This window comes from Oncorhynchus keta, unplaced genomic scaffold, assembly GCF_023373465.1.
Source record: "Oncorhynchus keta strain PuntledgeMale-10-30-2019 unplaced genomic scaffold, Oket_V2 Un_contig_25002_pilon_pilon, whole genome shotgun sequence".
NCBI lineage: Eukaryota > Metazoa > Chordata > Actinopteri > Salmoniformes > Salmonidae > Oncorhynchus > Oncorhynchus keta.
In genome coordinates this window covers 63,544-81,247 of record NW_026284216.1, presented here as the reverse complement: position 1 = coordinate 81,247, position 17,704 = coordinate 63,544, and the positions used below count along the sequence as shown (strand labels likewise).

At 44.7% G+C, this 17,704-nt stretch overlaps 1 protein-coding gene and 2 long non-coding RNA genes across 4 annotated transcripts; 2 read left to right on the top strand and 1 right to left on the bottom strand.

Annotated features, from left to right (window-relative positions):
• Positions 1 to 26: 26 nt before the first annotated feature.
• On the top strand, positions 27 to 3,997 carry LOC127905969 (zinc finger protein 665-like). Its single transcript, XM_052505877.1, has 4 exons — positions 27 to 44; positions 2,349 to 2,558; positions 2,643 to 2,858; positions 3,029 to 3,997. Exons 2-4 carry the CDS (start codon positions 2,459 to 2,461, stop codon positions 3,994 to 3,996), a joined length of 1,284 nt encoding a protein of 427 aa, XP_052361837.1. The 5' UTR covers positions 27 to 44; positions 2,349 to 2,458; the 3' UTR covers position 3,997.
• Positions 3,998 to 4,752: 755 nt separating this feature from the next.
• On the bottom strand, positions 4,753 to 6,411 carry LOC127922254 (uncharacterized). 2 transcript variants are annotated; one of them, XR_008110668.1, is made up of 3 exons: positions 6,284 to 6,411; positions 5,757 to 6,160; positions 4,753 to 5,349 (listed from the first exon to the last, which is right to left on the bottom strand). It is a non-coding gene; the product is annotated as an uncharacterized LOC127922254 (long non-coding RNA). The 2 variants fall into 2 exon arrangements; XR_008110667.1 differs by having other exon boundaries at positions 5,757 to 6,197; positions 6,284 to 6,391.
• Positions 6,412 to 6,791: 380 nt separating this feature from the next.
• On the top strand, positions 6,792 to 7,531 carry LOC127922255 (uncharacterized). Its single transcript, XR_008110669.1, has 3 exons — positions 6,792 to 6,893; positions 6,950 to 7,117; positions 7,188 to 7,531. It is a non-coding gene; the product is annotated as an uncharacterized LOC127922255 (long non-coding RNA).
• Positions 7,532 to 17,704: the final 10,173 nt, after the last annotated feature.

The following is a 17,704-nucleotide window of genomic DNA, read 5'->3' as shown; positions in this document are numbered from 1 at the left end:
AGGAGATACACAAAGGTGAGAGAGACACCAGGAGATCCACAAAGGTGAGAGAGACACCAGGAGATCCACAAAGGTGAGGGAGACACCAGGAGATACACAAAGGTGAGAGAGAGACACCAGGAGATACACAAAGGTGAGAGAGAGACACCGGGAGATACACAAAGGTGAGAAAGACCCTGTTCTTGGGAGATTCACAAAGGTGAGAGAGAGACACCTCGGGAGATACACAAAGGTGAGACCCTAGAGACACCGGGAGATACACAAAGGTGAGAGAGAGACCCACAAAGGTGAGAGAGAGACACCGGGAGATCCACAAAGGTGAGAGAGACACCGGGAGATCCACAAAGGTGAGAGAGAGACACCGGGAGATCCACAAAGGTGAGAGGACCTCAAAAGAGAGACACTGGGAGATCCACAAAGGTGAGAGAGAGACTCCAGGAGATACACAAAGGTGAGAGAGAGACACCGGGAGATACACAAAGGTGAGAGAGACACCGGGAGATCCACAAAGGTGAGAGAGACACCGGGAGATCCACAAAGGTGAGAGAGAGACACCGGGAGATCCACAAAGGTGAGAGAGAGACACCGGGAGATCCACAAAGGTGAGAGAGACACCGGGAGATCCACAAAGGTGAGAGAGACGCCGGGAGATCCACAAAGGTGAGAGAGAGACACCGGAGATCCACAAAGGTGTGAGAGCGAGATGCCAGGAGATACACAAAGGTGAGAGCGAGAGATACAAAAGGTGAGAGAGAGACACCGGGAGATACAAGGGTGAGAGAGAGATACAAAGGTGAGAGAGATACACAAAGGTGAGAGAGACACCAGGAGATACACAAATGTGAGAGAGAGAGAGATCCACCAGGAGATCCACAAAGGTGAGAGAGAGAGACGCCAGGAGATCCACAAAGGTGAGAGAGTGAGACGCCGGGAGATCCACAAAGGTGAGAGAGAGAGACGCCGGGAGATACACAAAGGTGTGAGAGCGAGACGCCAGGAGATACACAAAGGTGAGAGCGAGACGCCAGGAGATACACAAAGGTGAGAGCGAGACGCCAGGAGATACACAAAGGTGAGAGCGAGACGCCAGGAGATACACAAAGGTGAGAGCGAGACGCCAGGAGATACACAAAGGTGAGAGCGAGACGCCAGGAGATACACAAAGGTGAGAGCGAGACGCCAGGAGATACACAAAGGTGAGAGCGAGACGCCAGGAGATACACAAAGGTGAGAGCGAGACGCCAGGAGATACACAAAGGTGAGAGCAAAGAGAGATACAAAAGGTGAGAGAGAGAGACACAAAGGTGAGAGGGAGACGCCGGGAGATACAAGGGTGAGAGAGAGATACAAAGGTGAGAGAGATACACAAAGGTGAGAGAGAGACACTGGGAGATCCACAAAGGTGAGAGAGAGACACCGGGAGATCCACAAAGGTGAGAGAGACACCGGGAGATCCACAAAGGTGAGAGAGACACCGGGAGATACACAAAGGTGAGAGAGAGACACCGGGAGATCCACAAAGGTGAGAGAGAGAGACGCCAGGAGATCCACAAAGGTGAGAGAGAGAGACGCCGGGAGATCCACAAAGGTGAGAGAGAGAGACGCTGGGAGATACACAAAGGTGTGAGAGCGAGACGCCAGGAGATACACAAAGGTGAGAGCGAGACGCCAGGGAGATACACAAAGGTGAGAGCGAGAGATACAAAGGTGAGAGAGAGAGACACAAAGGTGAGAGGGAGACGCCGGGAGATACACAAAGGTGAGAGAGAGAGAGAGACACCGGGAGATACAAGGGTGAGAGAGAGACACTGGGAGATACAAAGGTGAGAGAGAGACACAAAGGTGAGAGGGAGGCGCCGGGAGATACACAAAGGTGTGAGAGACGCAAACACACTGATTCACTGTCGCAAAACGTTTTGCAATGGAAAGGGAAACATTTTTGTGCAAAAATTCTATTGGACAAATTCAGGTAGGTTCCTTCTTCATTTTGTTCTGTTTGCTTCCATTTTTGTTCCTAGTGAATACACCCCTGAAGTCTATGCTCACACACTTGGGTCATATTCATTAGGAACCAAACAGAAACAAATGGGCCCGAAGTGGGAGGGACTATCCAATAATAATACACTTGTTTTCCGTTTGCAAAACATTTTGCAACAGTACTTTGCAGTAATGAACAAGGACCCTGAGATCTCTGCTGGAACACAGGTGACTTGAAGAAACATAAACATATCCACACCAGTGCTTCTTTCCATGAATTAGCTGGGTATTTATATGTGTATTAGTCTGTAATAAACTGTCATTTAATTGATAGTGCAGCATTTTAACCCCTGTAAATGTTGTCATTGAAGGGGGCAACAACTCTGACGCAGACAGTCCAGGGGAAGCAGATCCGGAGAGACCGTTCCCCTGCTCTGTGTGTGGTAAGAGGTTCACCGCAGCCTTCAGGCTTAAGGCACACATGAAGATCCACAGCGGAGAGAAACCCCACCAGTGCTCCGTCTGTGGCAAGGCCTTCCTTCGACCCTACGACCTTAAAAGACACCTGGTGACCCATAAAGGTGAGAGGAACACCAGGTTGGAGTTGCGTTATCCTTATCATTTTCCTCCTGTGTTAAACCCTTCTAATGGTGTCATTGAAACAGGAGAGGGCACCAGCTCTGACCCTGACAGTCCAGGGGATCCTGACCAGGAGCTGAAGCCATATTTCTGCTCCCAGTGCGGTAAGAGGTTCACTGCAGCCAGCAGCCTGAAGACACACACAATGACGCACAGTGGAAAGAAACCCCACCAGTGCTCCGTCTGTGGGAAGTGTTTCCTGCGATACCAGGACCTGAAGAGACACCAGGTGATCCACAAAGGTAAGAGAGACCCACACACCCGAGTCATGTTTACTAGGAAACCACACTGAAGCAAACAGGCAGAAACAGGGATGGTCTACCAGATCTTTTCCAGTAAGAAACGCTTTGTTTCTGCTACGGTGCACCAATTAATTTATCCTCTCTGTCTTGTAATGTTGTCATTGAAACAGGAGAGGGCGCCAGCACAGAAAAACCCCACCAGTGCTCTGTCTGCGAGGAGAGTTTCTTGAAGCTCGACGACTTGAACATTCACGTGACGATCCACACAGGAGAGAAGACCAAGCACATCTGCCAACCATGTGGGAAGACCTTCACTCTGCTGCAGGACCTAAAGACTCACCAGCGCACCCATACGGGAGAGAAACCGTACCACTGCTCCAAGTGCCCAGAGAGCTTTGGCAACCTGTTGGAGTACAGGGAGCACAAGCAGACGCACAATAACAAGAAACCGTACCTTTGTGACCAATGCGGCCAGACGTTCACCCACTTCTACACCCTCAAGACCCACCGGTCAATCCACACAGGGGAGAACCTCCTCCACTGCTCCTACTGTGGGAGGGGCTTCACTCAGAAAACCTCCTTGGCGACCCACATACTGATCCACACCAAGGAAAAACCGCACCAGTGCTCTGTGTGCGGCCAACGTTTTGCCAGAAGCGAAAGCCTGAAGAAACACAAGAGGATACACATGGCAGAGGTCCGCCATCACATGTGCGAGTGCGGGAAGAGTTTCCCTGACATGAAGAGGTTGGAGGTGCACGCGAGAATGCACTACAAGAGCCTGGAAAAGAAGTACTGCTGCTCATACTGCGGGAGAATGTTCCTACGGGACGGGGATCTAAAGAGTCACCAGAGAACACACACCGGAGAGAAACCCTTTGTCTGCGCCATATGCGGGAAAAGTTTCGCCCAATCTGGGAACTTGAGAGTGCATCAGATCAAGCACACTAAAGAGAGACCGTACCCTTGTACTGTCTGTGATAAGGGGTTCACCACCTCTGGGAGTCTGAAGGTGCACATGAGGAGGTTCCATACAGGGGAGAAGCCGTACGTCTGTAGCCTGTGTGGGAAAGGGTTCATTGTACCCAAAGCACTAAAGACACACCAACAGAAACATATGAAAGAGACTACCGTCTAGTTTGACGGGAGATAGGAGATGTCTTTCTGTGATTCCTCGGTAAAAGACTTTATTCTCTTTCTGTGATTCCTTTTACCTGCTGCTCCCATTGAGGACAAGTTTTTTTCAAAATAAAAGTCCCCCCCTCCTCTCAACTGTCACTCAATGACTGAGAAGAGAAGTTCTGAGGTCCCTCCTCTCTGACTTTATTCTCCATTTTGAGGAGGAGACAGAATGAATTGAAAGGATGATATGATTATGGGCATGATGAATTGAGATACAATAGTCATTTAAACCTGCTGCTGGTTTTACCTGCTGCTCCCATTGAGGACAAGTTTTTCAAAATAAAAGTCCCCCCATGACATGCATCCATGTAATTGTACTCTAAATGTGCCATTAGACATCACTCACCATGACTGAATGGCTAGTGGTTAGTTTCTGATACTCTGACTGAAACTCTGAAGATGTATCACCAAACTGGTACCTACTGCTATGAGTCTGTAACCATGACTGGTACCTCAATAAAGTTTCTGTCACCATGACTGTATCTTGAATGTCAGATATGAATTGACAGGATGATATGATTACCTATTGACATGATATGACACAATATGCATTATGACAATAATACATTTAAACCTGACATGATGTCTCTACTCACCATGACTGGTACCTATTGACATGATGTCTCTACTCACCATGACTGGTACCTATTGACATGATGTCTCTACTCACCATGACTGGTACCTATTGACATGATGTCTCTCTACCATGACTGGTACCTATTGACATGATGTCTCTACTCACCATGACTGGTACCTATTGACATGATGTCTCTACTCACCATGACTGGTACCTATTGACATGATGTCTCTACTCACCATGACTGGTACCTATTGACATGATGTCTCTACTCACCATGACTGGTACCTATTGACATGATGTCTCTACTCACCATGACTGGTACCTATTGACATGATGTCTCTACTCACCATGACTGGTACCTATTGACATGATGTCTCTACTCACCATGACTGGTACCTATTGACATGATGTCTCTACTCACCATGACTGGTACCTATTGACATGATGTCTCTACTCACCATGACTGGTACCTATTGACATGATGTCTCTACTCACCATGACTGGTACCTATTGACATGATGTCTCTACTCACCATGACTGGTACCTATTGACATGATGTCTCTACTCACCATGACTGGTACCTATTGACATGATGTCTCTACTCACCATGACTGGTACCTATTGACATGATGTCTCTACTCACCATGACTGGTACCTATTGACATGATGTCTCTACTCACCATGACTGGTACCTATTGACATGATGTCTCTACTCACCATGACTGGTACCTATTGACATGATGTCTCTATGTAGCTCACCATGACTGGTACCTATTGACATGATGTCTCTATGACTGGTACCTATTGACATGATGTCTCTACTCACCATGACTGGTACCTATTGACATGATGTCTCTACTCACCATGACTGATGTACCTATTGACATGATGTCTCTACTCACCATGACTGGTACCTATTGACATGATGTCTCTACTCACCATGACTGGTACCTATTGACATGAGGTCTCTACTCACCATGACTGGTACCTATTGACATGATGTCTCTACTCACCATGACTGGTACCTATTGACATGAGGTCTCTACTCACCATGACTGGTACCTATTGACATGATGTCTCTACTCACCATGACTGGTACCTATTGACATGAGGTCTCTACTCACCATGACTGGTACCTATTGACATGATGTCTCTACTCACCATGACTGGTACCTATTGACATGTCTCTACTCACCATGACTGGTACCTATTGACATGATGTCTCTACTCACCATGACTGGTACCTATTGGCATGATGTCTCTACTCACCATGACTGGTACCTATTGACATGATGTCTCTACTCACCATGACTGGTACCTATTGACATGATGTCTCTACTCACCATGACTGGTACCTATTGACATGATGTCTCTACTCACCATGACTGGTACCTATTGACATGATGTCTCTACTCACCATGACTGGTACCTATTGACATGATGTCTCTACTCACCATGACTGGTACCTATTGACATGATGTCTCTACTCACCATGACTGGTACCTATTGACATGATGTCTCTACTCACCATGACTGGTACCTATTGACATGATGTCTCTACTCACCATGACTGGTACCTATTGACATGATGTCTCTACTCACCATGACTTTAGAATAATTCACCGTAGCTATCATCAACTATGTAGCTCACCATGACTGGTACCTATTGACATGATGTCTCTACTCACCATGACTTTAGAATAATTAACCGTAGCTATCATCAACTATGTAGCTACCTACCTTGACATTGCTGACAAGGTGATTTTTTTTATATCACAATCTAAAAATGAGAATTATACCCAGTGTGTAATATTTTTTTGTACCTGTTCTGGAGACATTGTTGCAAAAAATGTAATTGAATCATTTTCAATCTTATCATGTCTCAAACATCCCGACTCTGTTGGGTTGTCACTAGTTGCCGCAAAGTCTCAGCAGGGACTAACAATGAGAGCTGGGGATTCTGGGATATTGTGTTCTAATCTATAAAATACTACTTTGCCAGAAGGGTCTCCAAAATCACATGTACACACAGTAATGCATAGAAGACTAAGGGACAGAGGAGGACTTAACACTTTTTGGTTACTACATGATTCCATATGTGTTATTTCATAGTTTTGATGTCTTCACTATTATTCTACAATGTAGAAAATAATAAAAAATAAAGAAAAACCCTTGAATGTGGTGTGTCCACACTTGTGACTGGTACTGTATGTGAGAGAGAGAGGGTGTTTGGGGACTGTGGGATTCTTTCATCAGTTTGTCTCGTTAGACAGGTCAGAGTGTGTTTGGGGACTGTGGGATTCTTTCATCAGTGTGTCTCGTTAGACAGGTCAGAGTGTGTTTGGGGACTGTGGGATTCTTTCATCAGTTTGTCTCGTTAGACAGGTCAGAGTGTGTTTGGGGACTGTGGGATTCTTTCATCAGTTTGTCTCGTTAGACAGGTCAGAGTGTGTTTGGGGACTGTGGGATTCTTTCATCAGTTTGTCTCGTTAGACAGGTCAGAGTGTGTTTGGGGACTGTGGGATTCTTTCATTTTGTCATCAGTTTGTCTTTCATCAGTTAGACAGGTCAGAGTGTGTTTGGGGACTGTGGGATTCTTTCATCAGTTTGTCTCGTTAGACAGGTCAGAGTGTGTTTGGGGACTGTGGGATTCTTTCATCAGTTTGTCTCGTTAGACAGGTCAGAGTGTGTTTGGGGACTGTGGGATTCTTTCATCAGTTTGTCTCGTTAGACAGGTCAGAGTGTGTTTGGGGACTGTGGGATTCTTTCATCAGTTTGTCTCGTTAGACAGGTCAGAGTGTGTTTGGGGACTGTGGGATTCTTTCATCAGTTTGTCTCGTTAGACAGGTCAGAGTGTGTTTGGGGACTGTGGGATTCTTTCATCAGTTTGTCTCGTTAGACAGGTCAGAGTGTGTTTGAAGTTGTTGAGGTATGGAGTTTACTGGGCAATACACTGTAGACTTGTGTTTCAAAGTAGAGAGACCCACAGTAGCTACTGTTATTGAGTACTGGCAGTGTCTGCTGTGGCAGGTACAAGTTACCTGAAAAATATCTAATCTCTCAATGTTCTAATCTCAAAGTGCACCAAATCCATGCATTTACAGTTTACATTTACATTTAAGTCATTTAGCAGACACTCTTATCCAGAGCGACTTACAAATTGGTGCATTCACCTTATGACATCCAGTGGAACAGCCACTTTACAATAGTGCATCTAAATCTTCCCCGGGAGGAAGAGCAGCTCCGTCTTGCCGAGGTTCAGCTTGAGGTGGTGATCCGTCATCCACACTGATATGTCTGCCAGACATGCAGAGATGCGATTCGCCACCTGGTCATCAGAAGGGGGAAAGGAGAAGATTAATTGTGTGTCGTCTGCATAGCAATGATAGGAGAGACCATGTGAGGTTATGACAGAGCCAAGTGACTTGGTGTATAGCGAGAATAGGAGAGGGCCTAGAACAGAGCCCTGGGGGACACCAGTGGTGAGAGCGCGTGGTGAGGAGACAGATTCTCGCCACGCCACCTGGTAGGAGCGACCTGTCAGGTAGGACGCAATCCAAGCGTGGGCCGCGCCGGAGATGCCCAACTCGGAGAGGGTGGAGAGGAGGATCTGATGGTTCGCACTCCTACAGTAACAGACTCTTCATTATATCACTCCTACAGTCATAGACTCATCATTATATCACTCCTACAGTAACAGACTCATCATTATATCACTCCTACAGTAACAGACTCATCATTATATCACTCCTACAGTAACAGACTCATCATTATATCACTCCTACAGTAACAGACTCATCATTATATCACTCCTACAGTAACAGACTCATCATTATATCACTCCTACAGTAACAGACTCATCATTATATCACTCCTACAGTAACAGACTCATCGTTATATCACTCCTACAGTAACAGACTCATCATTATATCACTCCTACAGTAACAGACTGATCATTATATCACTCCTACAGTAACAGACTCATCATTATATCACTCCTAGAGTAACAGACTCATCATTATATCACTCCTACAGTAACAGACTCATCATTATCCTGACCATCATTATATCACTCCTACAGTAACAGACTCATCATTATATTACTCCTACAGTAACAGACTCATCATTATATCACTCCTACAGTAACAGACTCATCATTATCCTGACCATCATTATATCACTCCTACAGTAACAGACTCATCATTATATCACTCCTACAGTAACAGACTCATCATTATATCACTCCTACAGTAACAGACTCATCATTATATCACTCCTACAGTAACAGACTCATCATTATATCACTCCTACAGTAACAGACTCATCATTATATCACTCCTACAGTAACAGACTCATCATTATATCACTCCTACAGTAACAGACTCATCATTATATCACTCCTACAGTAACAGACTCATCATTATATCACTCCTACAGTCACAGACTCATCATATCACTCCTACAGTAACAGACTCATCATTATATCACTCCTACAGTAACAGACACATCATTATATCACTCCTACAGTAACAGACTCATCATTATATCACTCCTACAGTAACAGACACATCATTATATCACTCCTACAGTCACAGACTCATCATTATATCACTCCTACAGTAACAGACTCATCATTATATCACTCCTACAGTCACAGACTCATCGTTATATCACTCCTACAGTAACAGACTCATCATTATATCACTCCTACAGTAACAGACTCATCATTATATCACTCCTACAGTAACAGACTCATCATTATATCACTCCTACAGTAACAGACTCATCATTATATCACTCCTACAGTAACAGACTCATCATTATATCACTCCTACAGTAACAGACTCATCATTATATCACTCCTACAGTAACAGACTCATCATTATATCACTCCTACAGTAACAGACTCATCATATCACTCCTACAGTAACAGACACATCATTATATCACTCCTACAGTCACAGACTCATCATTATATCACTCCTACAGTAACAGACTCATCATTATATCACTCCTACAGTCACAGACTCATCGTTATATCACTCCTACAGTAACAGACTCATCATTATATCACTCCTACAGTAACAGACTCATCATTATATCACTCCTACAGTAACAGACTCATCATATCACTCCTACAGTAACAGACACATCATTATATCACTCCTACAGTCACAGACTCATCATTATATCACTCCTACAGTAACAGACTCATCATTATATCACCCTACAGTCACAGACTCATCGTTATATCACTCCTACAGTAACAGACTCATCATTATATCACTCCTACAGTAACAGACTCATCATTATATCACTCCTACAGTAACAGACTCATCATATCACTCCTACAGTAACAGACACATCATTATATCACTCCTACAGTCACAGACTCATCATTATATCACTCACGCAGTAACAGACTCATCATTATATCACTCCTACAGTCACAGACTCATCATTATATCACTCCTACAGTAACAGACTGATCATTATATCACTCCTACAGTAACAGACTCATCATTATATCACTCCTACAGTAACAGACTCATCATTATCCTGACCATCATTATATCACTCCTACAGTAACAGACTCATCATTATATCATCCTACAGTAACAGACTCATCATTATATCACTCCTACAGTAACAGACGCATCATTATGTCACCCTACAGTAACAGACTCATCATTATATCACTCCTACAGTAACAGACTCTTCATTATATCACTCCTACAGTAACAGACTCATCATTATATCACTCCTACAGTAACAGACTCATCATTATATCACTCCTACAGTAACAGACTCATCATTATATCACTCCTACAGTAACAGACTCATCATTATATCACTCCTACAGTAACAGACTCATCATTATATCACTCCTACAGTAACAGACTCATCATTATATATCTCATACAGTAACAGACTCATCATTATATCACTCCTACAGTAACAGACTCATCATTATATCACTCCTACAGTAACAGACTCATCATTATGTCACTCCTACAGTAACAGACTCATCATTATATATCTCATACAGTAACAGACTCATCATTATATCACTCCTACAGTAACAGACTCATCATTATGTCACTCCTACAGTAACAGACTCATCATTATATATCTCATACAGTAACAGACTCATCATTATATCACTCCTACAGTAACAGACTCATCATTATATCACTCCTACAGTAACAGACTCATCATTATATCACTCCTACAGTAACAGACTCATCATTATATCACTCCTACAGTAACAGACTCATCATTATATCACTCCTACAGTAACAGACTCATCATTATATCACTCCTACAGTAACAGACTCATCATTATATCACTCCTACAGTAACAGACTCATCATTATATCACTCCTACAGTAACAGACTCATCATTATATCACTCCTACAGTAACAGACTCATCATTATATCACTCCTACAGTAACAGACTCATCATTATATCACTCCTACAGTAACAGACTCATCATTATATCACTCCTACAGTAACAGACTCATCATTATATCACTCCTACAGTAACAGACTCATCATTATCCTGACCATCATTATATCACTCCTACAGTCACAGACTCATCATTATATCACTCCTACAGTAACAGGCTCATCATTATATCACTCCTACAGTAACAGACTCATCATTATATCACTCCTACAGTAACAGACTCATCATTATATCACTCCTACAGTAACAGACTCATCATTATATCACTCCTACAGTAACAGACTCATCATTATATCACTCCTACAGTAACAGACTCATCATTATATCACTCCTACAGTCACAGACTCATCATTATATTTACATTTAAGTCATTTAGCAGACGCTCTTATCCAGAGCGACTTACAAATTGGTGCATTCACCTTATGACATCCAGTGGAACAGCCACTTTACAATAGTGCATCTAAATCTTTTAAGGGGGGTGAGAAGGATTACTTTATCCTATCCTAGGTATTCCTTAAAGAGGTGGGGTTTCAGGTGTCTCCGGAAGGTGGTGATTGACTCCGCTGTCCTGGCGTCGTGAGGGAGTTTGTTCCACCATTGGGGGCCAGAGCAGCGAACAGTTTTGACTGGGCTGAGCGGGAACTGTACTTCCTCAGTGGTAGGGAGGCGAGCAGGCCAGAGGTGGATGAACGCAGTGCCCTTGTTTGGGTGTAGGGCCTGGTCAGAGCCTGGAGGTACTGAGGTGCCGTTCCCCTCACAGCTCCGTAGGCAAGCACCATGGTCTTGTAGCGGATGCGAGCTTCAACTGGAAGCCAGTGGAGAGAGCGGAGGAGCGGGGTGACGTGAGAGAACTTGGGAAGGTTGAACACCAGACGGGCTGCGGCGTTCTGGATGAGTTGTAGGGGTTTAATGGCACAGGCAGGGAGCCCAGCCAACAGCGAGTTGCAGTAATCCAGACGGGGAGATGACAAGTGCCTGGATTAGGACCTGCGCCGCTTCCTGTGTGAGGCAGGGTCGTACTCTGCGGATGTTGTAGAGCATGAACCTACAGGAACGGGCCACCGCCTTGATGTTAGTTGAGAACGACAGGGTGTTTGTTGTCCAGGATCACGCCAAGGTTCTTAGCGCTCTGGGAGGAGGACACAATGGAGTTGTCAACCGTGATGGCGAGATCATGGAACGGGCAGTCCTTCCCGGGAGGAAGAGCAGCTCCGTCTTGCCGAGGTTCAGCTTGAGGTGGTGATCCGTCATCCACACTGATATGTCTGCCAGACATGCAGAGATGCGATTCGCCACCTGGTCATCAGAAGGGGGAAAGGAGAAGATTAATTGTGTGTCGTCTGCATAGCAATGATAGGAGAGACCATGTGAGGTTATGACAGAGCCAAGTGACTTGGTGTATAGCGAGAATAGGAGAGGGCCTAGAACAGAGCCCTGGGGGACACCAGTGGTGAGAGCGCGTGGTGAGGAGACAGATTCTCGCCACGCCACCTGGTAGGAGCGACCTGTCAGGTAGGACGCAATCCAAGCGTGGGCCGCGCCGGAGATGCCCAACTCGGAGAGGGTGGAGAGGAGGATCTGATGGTTCGCACTCCTACAGTAACAGACTCTTCATTATATCACTCCTACAGTAACAGACTCATCATTATATCACTCCTACAGTAACAGACTCATCATTATATCACTCCTACAGTAACAGACTCATCATTATATCACTCCTACAGTAACAGACTCATCGTTATATCACTCCTACAGTAACAGACTCATCATTATATCACTCCTACAGTAACAGACTCATCATTATATCACTCCTACAGTAACAGACTCATCATTATATCACTCCTACAGTAACAGACTCATCATTATATCACTCCTACAGTAACAGACTCATCATTATATCACTCCTACAGTAACAGACTCATCATTATATCACTCCTACAGTAACAGACTCATCATTATATCACTCCTACAGTAACAGACTCATCGTTATATCACTCCTACAGTAACAGACTCATCGTTATATCACTCCTACAGTAACAGACTCATCATTATATCACTCCTAGAGTAACAGACTCATCAAATCAAATCAAATCAAATCAAATCAAATTTATTTATATAGCCCTTCGTACATCAGCTGATATCTCAAAGTGCTGTACAGAAACCCAGCCTAAAACCCCAAACAGCAAACAATGCAGGTGTAAAAGCACGGTGGCTAGGAAAAACTCCCTAGAAAGGCCAAAACCTAGGAAGAAACCTAGAGAGGAACCGGGCTATGTGGGGTGGCCAGTCCTCTTCTGGCTGTGCCGGGTAGAGATTATAACAGAACATGACCAAGATGTTCAAATGTTCATAAATGACCAGCATGGTCGAATAATAATAAGGCAGAACAGTTGAAACTGGAGCAGCAGCACAGTCAGGTGGACTGGGGACAGCAAGGAGCCTTCATGTCAGGTAGTCCTGGGGCACGGTCCTAGGGCTCAGGTCAGTTGAAACTGGAGCAGGAGCATGGCCAGGTGGACTGGGGACAGCAAGGAGTCCTCATGTCAGGTAGTCCTGGGACATGGTCCTAGGGCTCAGGTCCTCCGAGAGAGAGAAAGAAAGAGAGAAGGAGAGAATTAGAGAACGCACACTTAGATTCACACAGGACACCGAATAGGACAGGAGAAGTACTCCAGATATAACAAACTGACCCTAGCCCCCCGACACATAAACTACTGCAGCATAAATACTGGAGGCTGAGACAGGAGGGGTCAGGAGACACTGTGGCCCCATCCGAGGACACCCCCGGACAGGGCCAAACAGGAAGGATATAACCCCACCCACTTTGCCAAAGCACATCCCCCACACCACTAGAGGGATATCTTCAACCACCAACTTACCATCCTGAGACAAGGCCGAGTATAGCCCACAAAGAGTATAGCCCACAAACTCACTAAAAGTGGCAGTAATAAAGCCTCTCTTGAAAAAGCCAAACCTTGACCCAGAAAATATAAAAACTATCGGCCTATATCGAATCTTCCATTCCTCTCAAAGATTTTAGAGAAGGCTGTTGCGCAGCAACTCACTGCCTTCCTGAAGACAAACAATGTATACGAAATGCTTCAGTCTGGTTTTAGACCCCATCATAGCACTGAGACGGCACTTGTGAAGGTGGTAAATGACATTTTAATGGCATCGGACCGAGGCTCTGCATCTGTCCTCGTGCTCCTAGACCTTAGTGCTGCTTTTGATACCATCGATCACCACATTCTTTTGGAGAGATTGGAAACCCAAATTGGTCTACACGGACAAGTTCTGGCCTGGTTTAGATCTTATCTGTCGGAAAGATATCAGTTTGTCTCTGTGAATGGTTTGTCCTCTGACAAATCAACTGTACATTCGGTGTTCCTCAAGGTTCTGTTTTAGGACCACTATTGTTTTCACTATATATTTTACCTCTTGGGGATGTTATTCGAAAACATAATGTAAACTTTCACTGCTATGCGGATGACACACAGCTGTACATTTCAATGAAACATGGTGAAGCCCCAAAATTGCCCTCGCTAGAAGCATGTGTTTCAGACATAAGGAAGTGGATGGCTGCAAACTTTCTACTATTAAACTCGGACAAAACAGAGATGCTTGTTCTAGGTCCCAAGAAACAAAGAGATCTTCTGTTGAATCTGACAATTAATCTTAATGGTTGTACAGTCGTCTCAAATAAAACTGTGAAGGACCTCGGCGTTACTCTGGACCCTGATCTCTCTTTTGAAGAACATATCAAGACCATTTCGAGGACAGCTTTTTTCCATCTACGTAACATTGCAAAAATCAGAAACTTTCTGTCCAAAAATGATGCAGAAAAATTAATCCATGCTTTTGTCACTTCTAGGTTAGACTACTGCAATGCTCTATTTTCCGGCTACCCGGATAAAGCACTAAATAAACTTCAGTTAGTGCTAAATACGGCTGCTAGAATCCTGACTAGAACCAAAAATTTGATCATATTACTCCAGTGCTAGCCTCTCTACACTGGCTTCCTGTCAAAGCAAGGGCTGATTTCAAGGTTTTACTGCTAACCTACAAAGCATTACATGGGCTTGCTCCTACCTACCTCTCTGATTTGGTCCTGCCGTACATACCTACACGTACGCTACGGTCACAAGACGCAGGCCTCCTAATTGTCCCTAGAATTTCTAAGCAAACAGCTGGAGGCAGGGCTTTCTCCTATAGAGCTCCATTTTTATGGAACGGTCTGCCTACCCATGTCAGAGACGCAAACTCGGTCTCAACCTTTAAGTCTTTACTGAAGACTCATCTCTTCAGTGGGTCATATGATTGAGTGTAGTCTGGGCCCAGGAGTGGGAAGGTGAACGGAAAGGCTCTGGAGCAACGAACCGCCCTTGCTGTCTCTGCCTGGCCGGTTCCCCTCTTTCCACTGGGATTCTCTGCCTCTAACCCTGTTACGGGGGCTGAGTCACTGGCTTGCTGGGGCTCTCTCGTGCCGTCCCTGGGGGGGGGTGCGTCACCTGGGTGGGTTGATTCACTGTTGTGTTCGGCCTGTCTGGGTTGCCCCCCCTTGGGTTGTACCGTGGCGGAGATCTTTGTCATCATCATTATATCACTCCTACAGTAACAGACTCATCATTATATCACTCCTACAGTAACAGACTCATCATTATATCACTCCTACAGTAACAGACTCATCATTATGTCACTCCTACAGTAACAGACTCATCATTATATCACTCCTACAGTAACAGACTCATCATTATATCACTCCTAGAGTAACAGGCTCATCATTGCAAGCTTCAGGCTCTGAGAACTTCACCACCTCATATAATTCACCCTCATTCACCTCCATTTCTCCTCCAGAGTTTGATCCGGCATACAGCTCACTCTGCTTACACTTTCTGTCATTCTACTTCAAACAAACCATCTCCCTTTTCCCCCCACCATTTTTAAACCGCTTCAAGCTCCCCCTCTTCCCCCCTCTTCCTCCTTCTCTTTCTCTTTGACCTCCTCTGCCTTTCTTTTCCCCTCCATTCCTCCTTCCGTATTTCAAGTATCCGTCTCCTTATGACAGGGATCATGAACTAGATTCAGCTGTGGGCCTAAACATAATTGCAAATTGACCGCAAGAAGCCCAAACAGATGTTTGACAAAACAACTTCAAGCTTTGCTTACATTTGTATACGATCACGTTTCTCTCTATTATGCGTGGAAATACTTGGGAACAGATTTTATTTGAAATTAAAATAGTTTGGAGCTGATAAACATTTTACTTAGGGGCCAAATAAAACCACCCGTGGGATGCCAGTTGGGGAACCCTGCCTTATGATAATATTACACTTCTCCTAACCTCTCCTTCTTGGGGTTGGGGAACCCTGCCTTATGATAATATTACACTTCTCCTAACCTCTCCTTCTTGGGGTTGGGGAACCCTGCCTTATGATAATATTACACTTCTCCTAACCTCTCCTTCTTGGGGAACCCTGCCTTATGATAATATTACACTTCTCCTAACCTCTCCTTCTTGGGGAACCCTGCCTTATGATAATATTACACTTCTCCTAACCTCTCCTTCTTGGGGTTGGGGAACCCTGCCTTATGATAATATTACACTTCTCCTAACCTCTCCTTCTTGGGGAACCCTGCCTTATGATAATATTACACTTCTCCTAACCTCTCCTCCTTGGGGTTGGGGAACCCTGCCTTATGATAATATTACACTTCTCCTAACCTCTCCTTCTTGGGGTTGGAGCACCCTGCCTTATGATAATATTACACTTCTCCTAACCTCTCCTCCTTGGGGAACCTTGCCTTATGGTACTATTACACTTCTCCTAACCTCTCCTCCTTGGGGTTGGGGAACCCTGCCTTATGATAATATTACACTTCTCCTAACCTCTCCTTCTTGGGGAACCCTACCTTATGATAATATTACACTTCTCCTAACCTCTCCTCCTTGGGGTTGGGGAACCCTGCCTTATGGTAATATTACATTTCTCCTAACATCTCCTTCTTGGGGTTGGGGAACCCTGCCTTATGATAATATTACACTTCTCCTAACCTCTCCTTCTTGGGGAACCCTGCCTTATGATAATATTACACTTCTCCTAACCTCTCCTTCTTGGGGAACCCTGCCTTATGATAATATTACACTTCTCCTAACCTCTCCTCCTTGGGGTTGGGGAACCCTGTCTTATGATAATATTACACTTCTCCTAACCTCTCCTCCTTGGGGTTGGGGAACCCTGCCTTATGATAATATTACACTTCTCCTAACATCTCCTTCTTGGGTAACCCTGCCTTATGATAATATTACACTTCTCCTAACATCTCCTTCTTGGGGAACCCTGCCTTATGATAATATTACACTTCTCCTAACATCTCCTTCTTGGGGAACCCTGCCTTATGATAATATTACACTTCTCCTAACCTCTCCTCCTTGGGGTTGGGGAACCCTGCCTTATGATAATATTACACTTCTCCTAACCTCTCCTTCTTGGGGAACCCTACCTTATGATAATATTACACTTCTCCTAACCTCTCCTCCTTGGGGTTGGGGAACCCTGCCTTATGGTAATATTACATTTCTCCTAACATCTCCTTCTTGGGGTTGGGGAACCCT

What these genes read in the sequence shown, in the direction of transcription:
- LOC127905969 (XM_052505877.1), top strand. Translation starts at nt 2,459, where the DNA reads ATGAAGATCCACAGCGGAGAGAAACCCCACCAGTGCTCCGTCTGTGGC. An exon ending in ACACCTGGTGACCCATAAAG is followed by an intron (nt 2,559 to 2,642) that starts GTGAGAGGAACA and finishes TCATTGAAACAG; the next exon opens with GAGAGGGCACCAGCTCTGAC. An exon ending in ACACCAGGTGATCCACAAAG is followed by an intron (nt 2,859 to 3,028) that starts GTAAGAGAGACC and finishes TCATTGAAACAG; the next exon opens with GAGAGGGCGCCAGCACAGAA.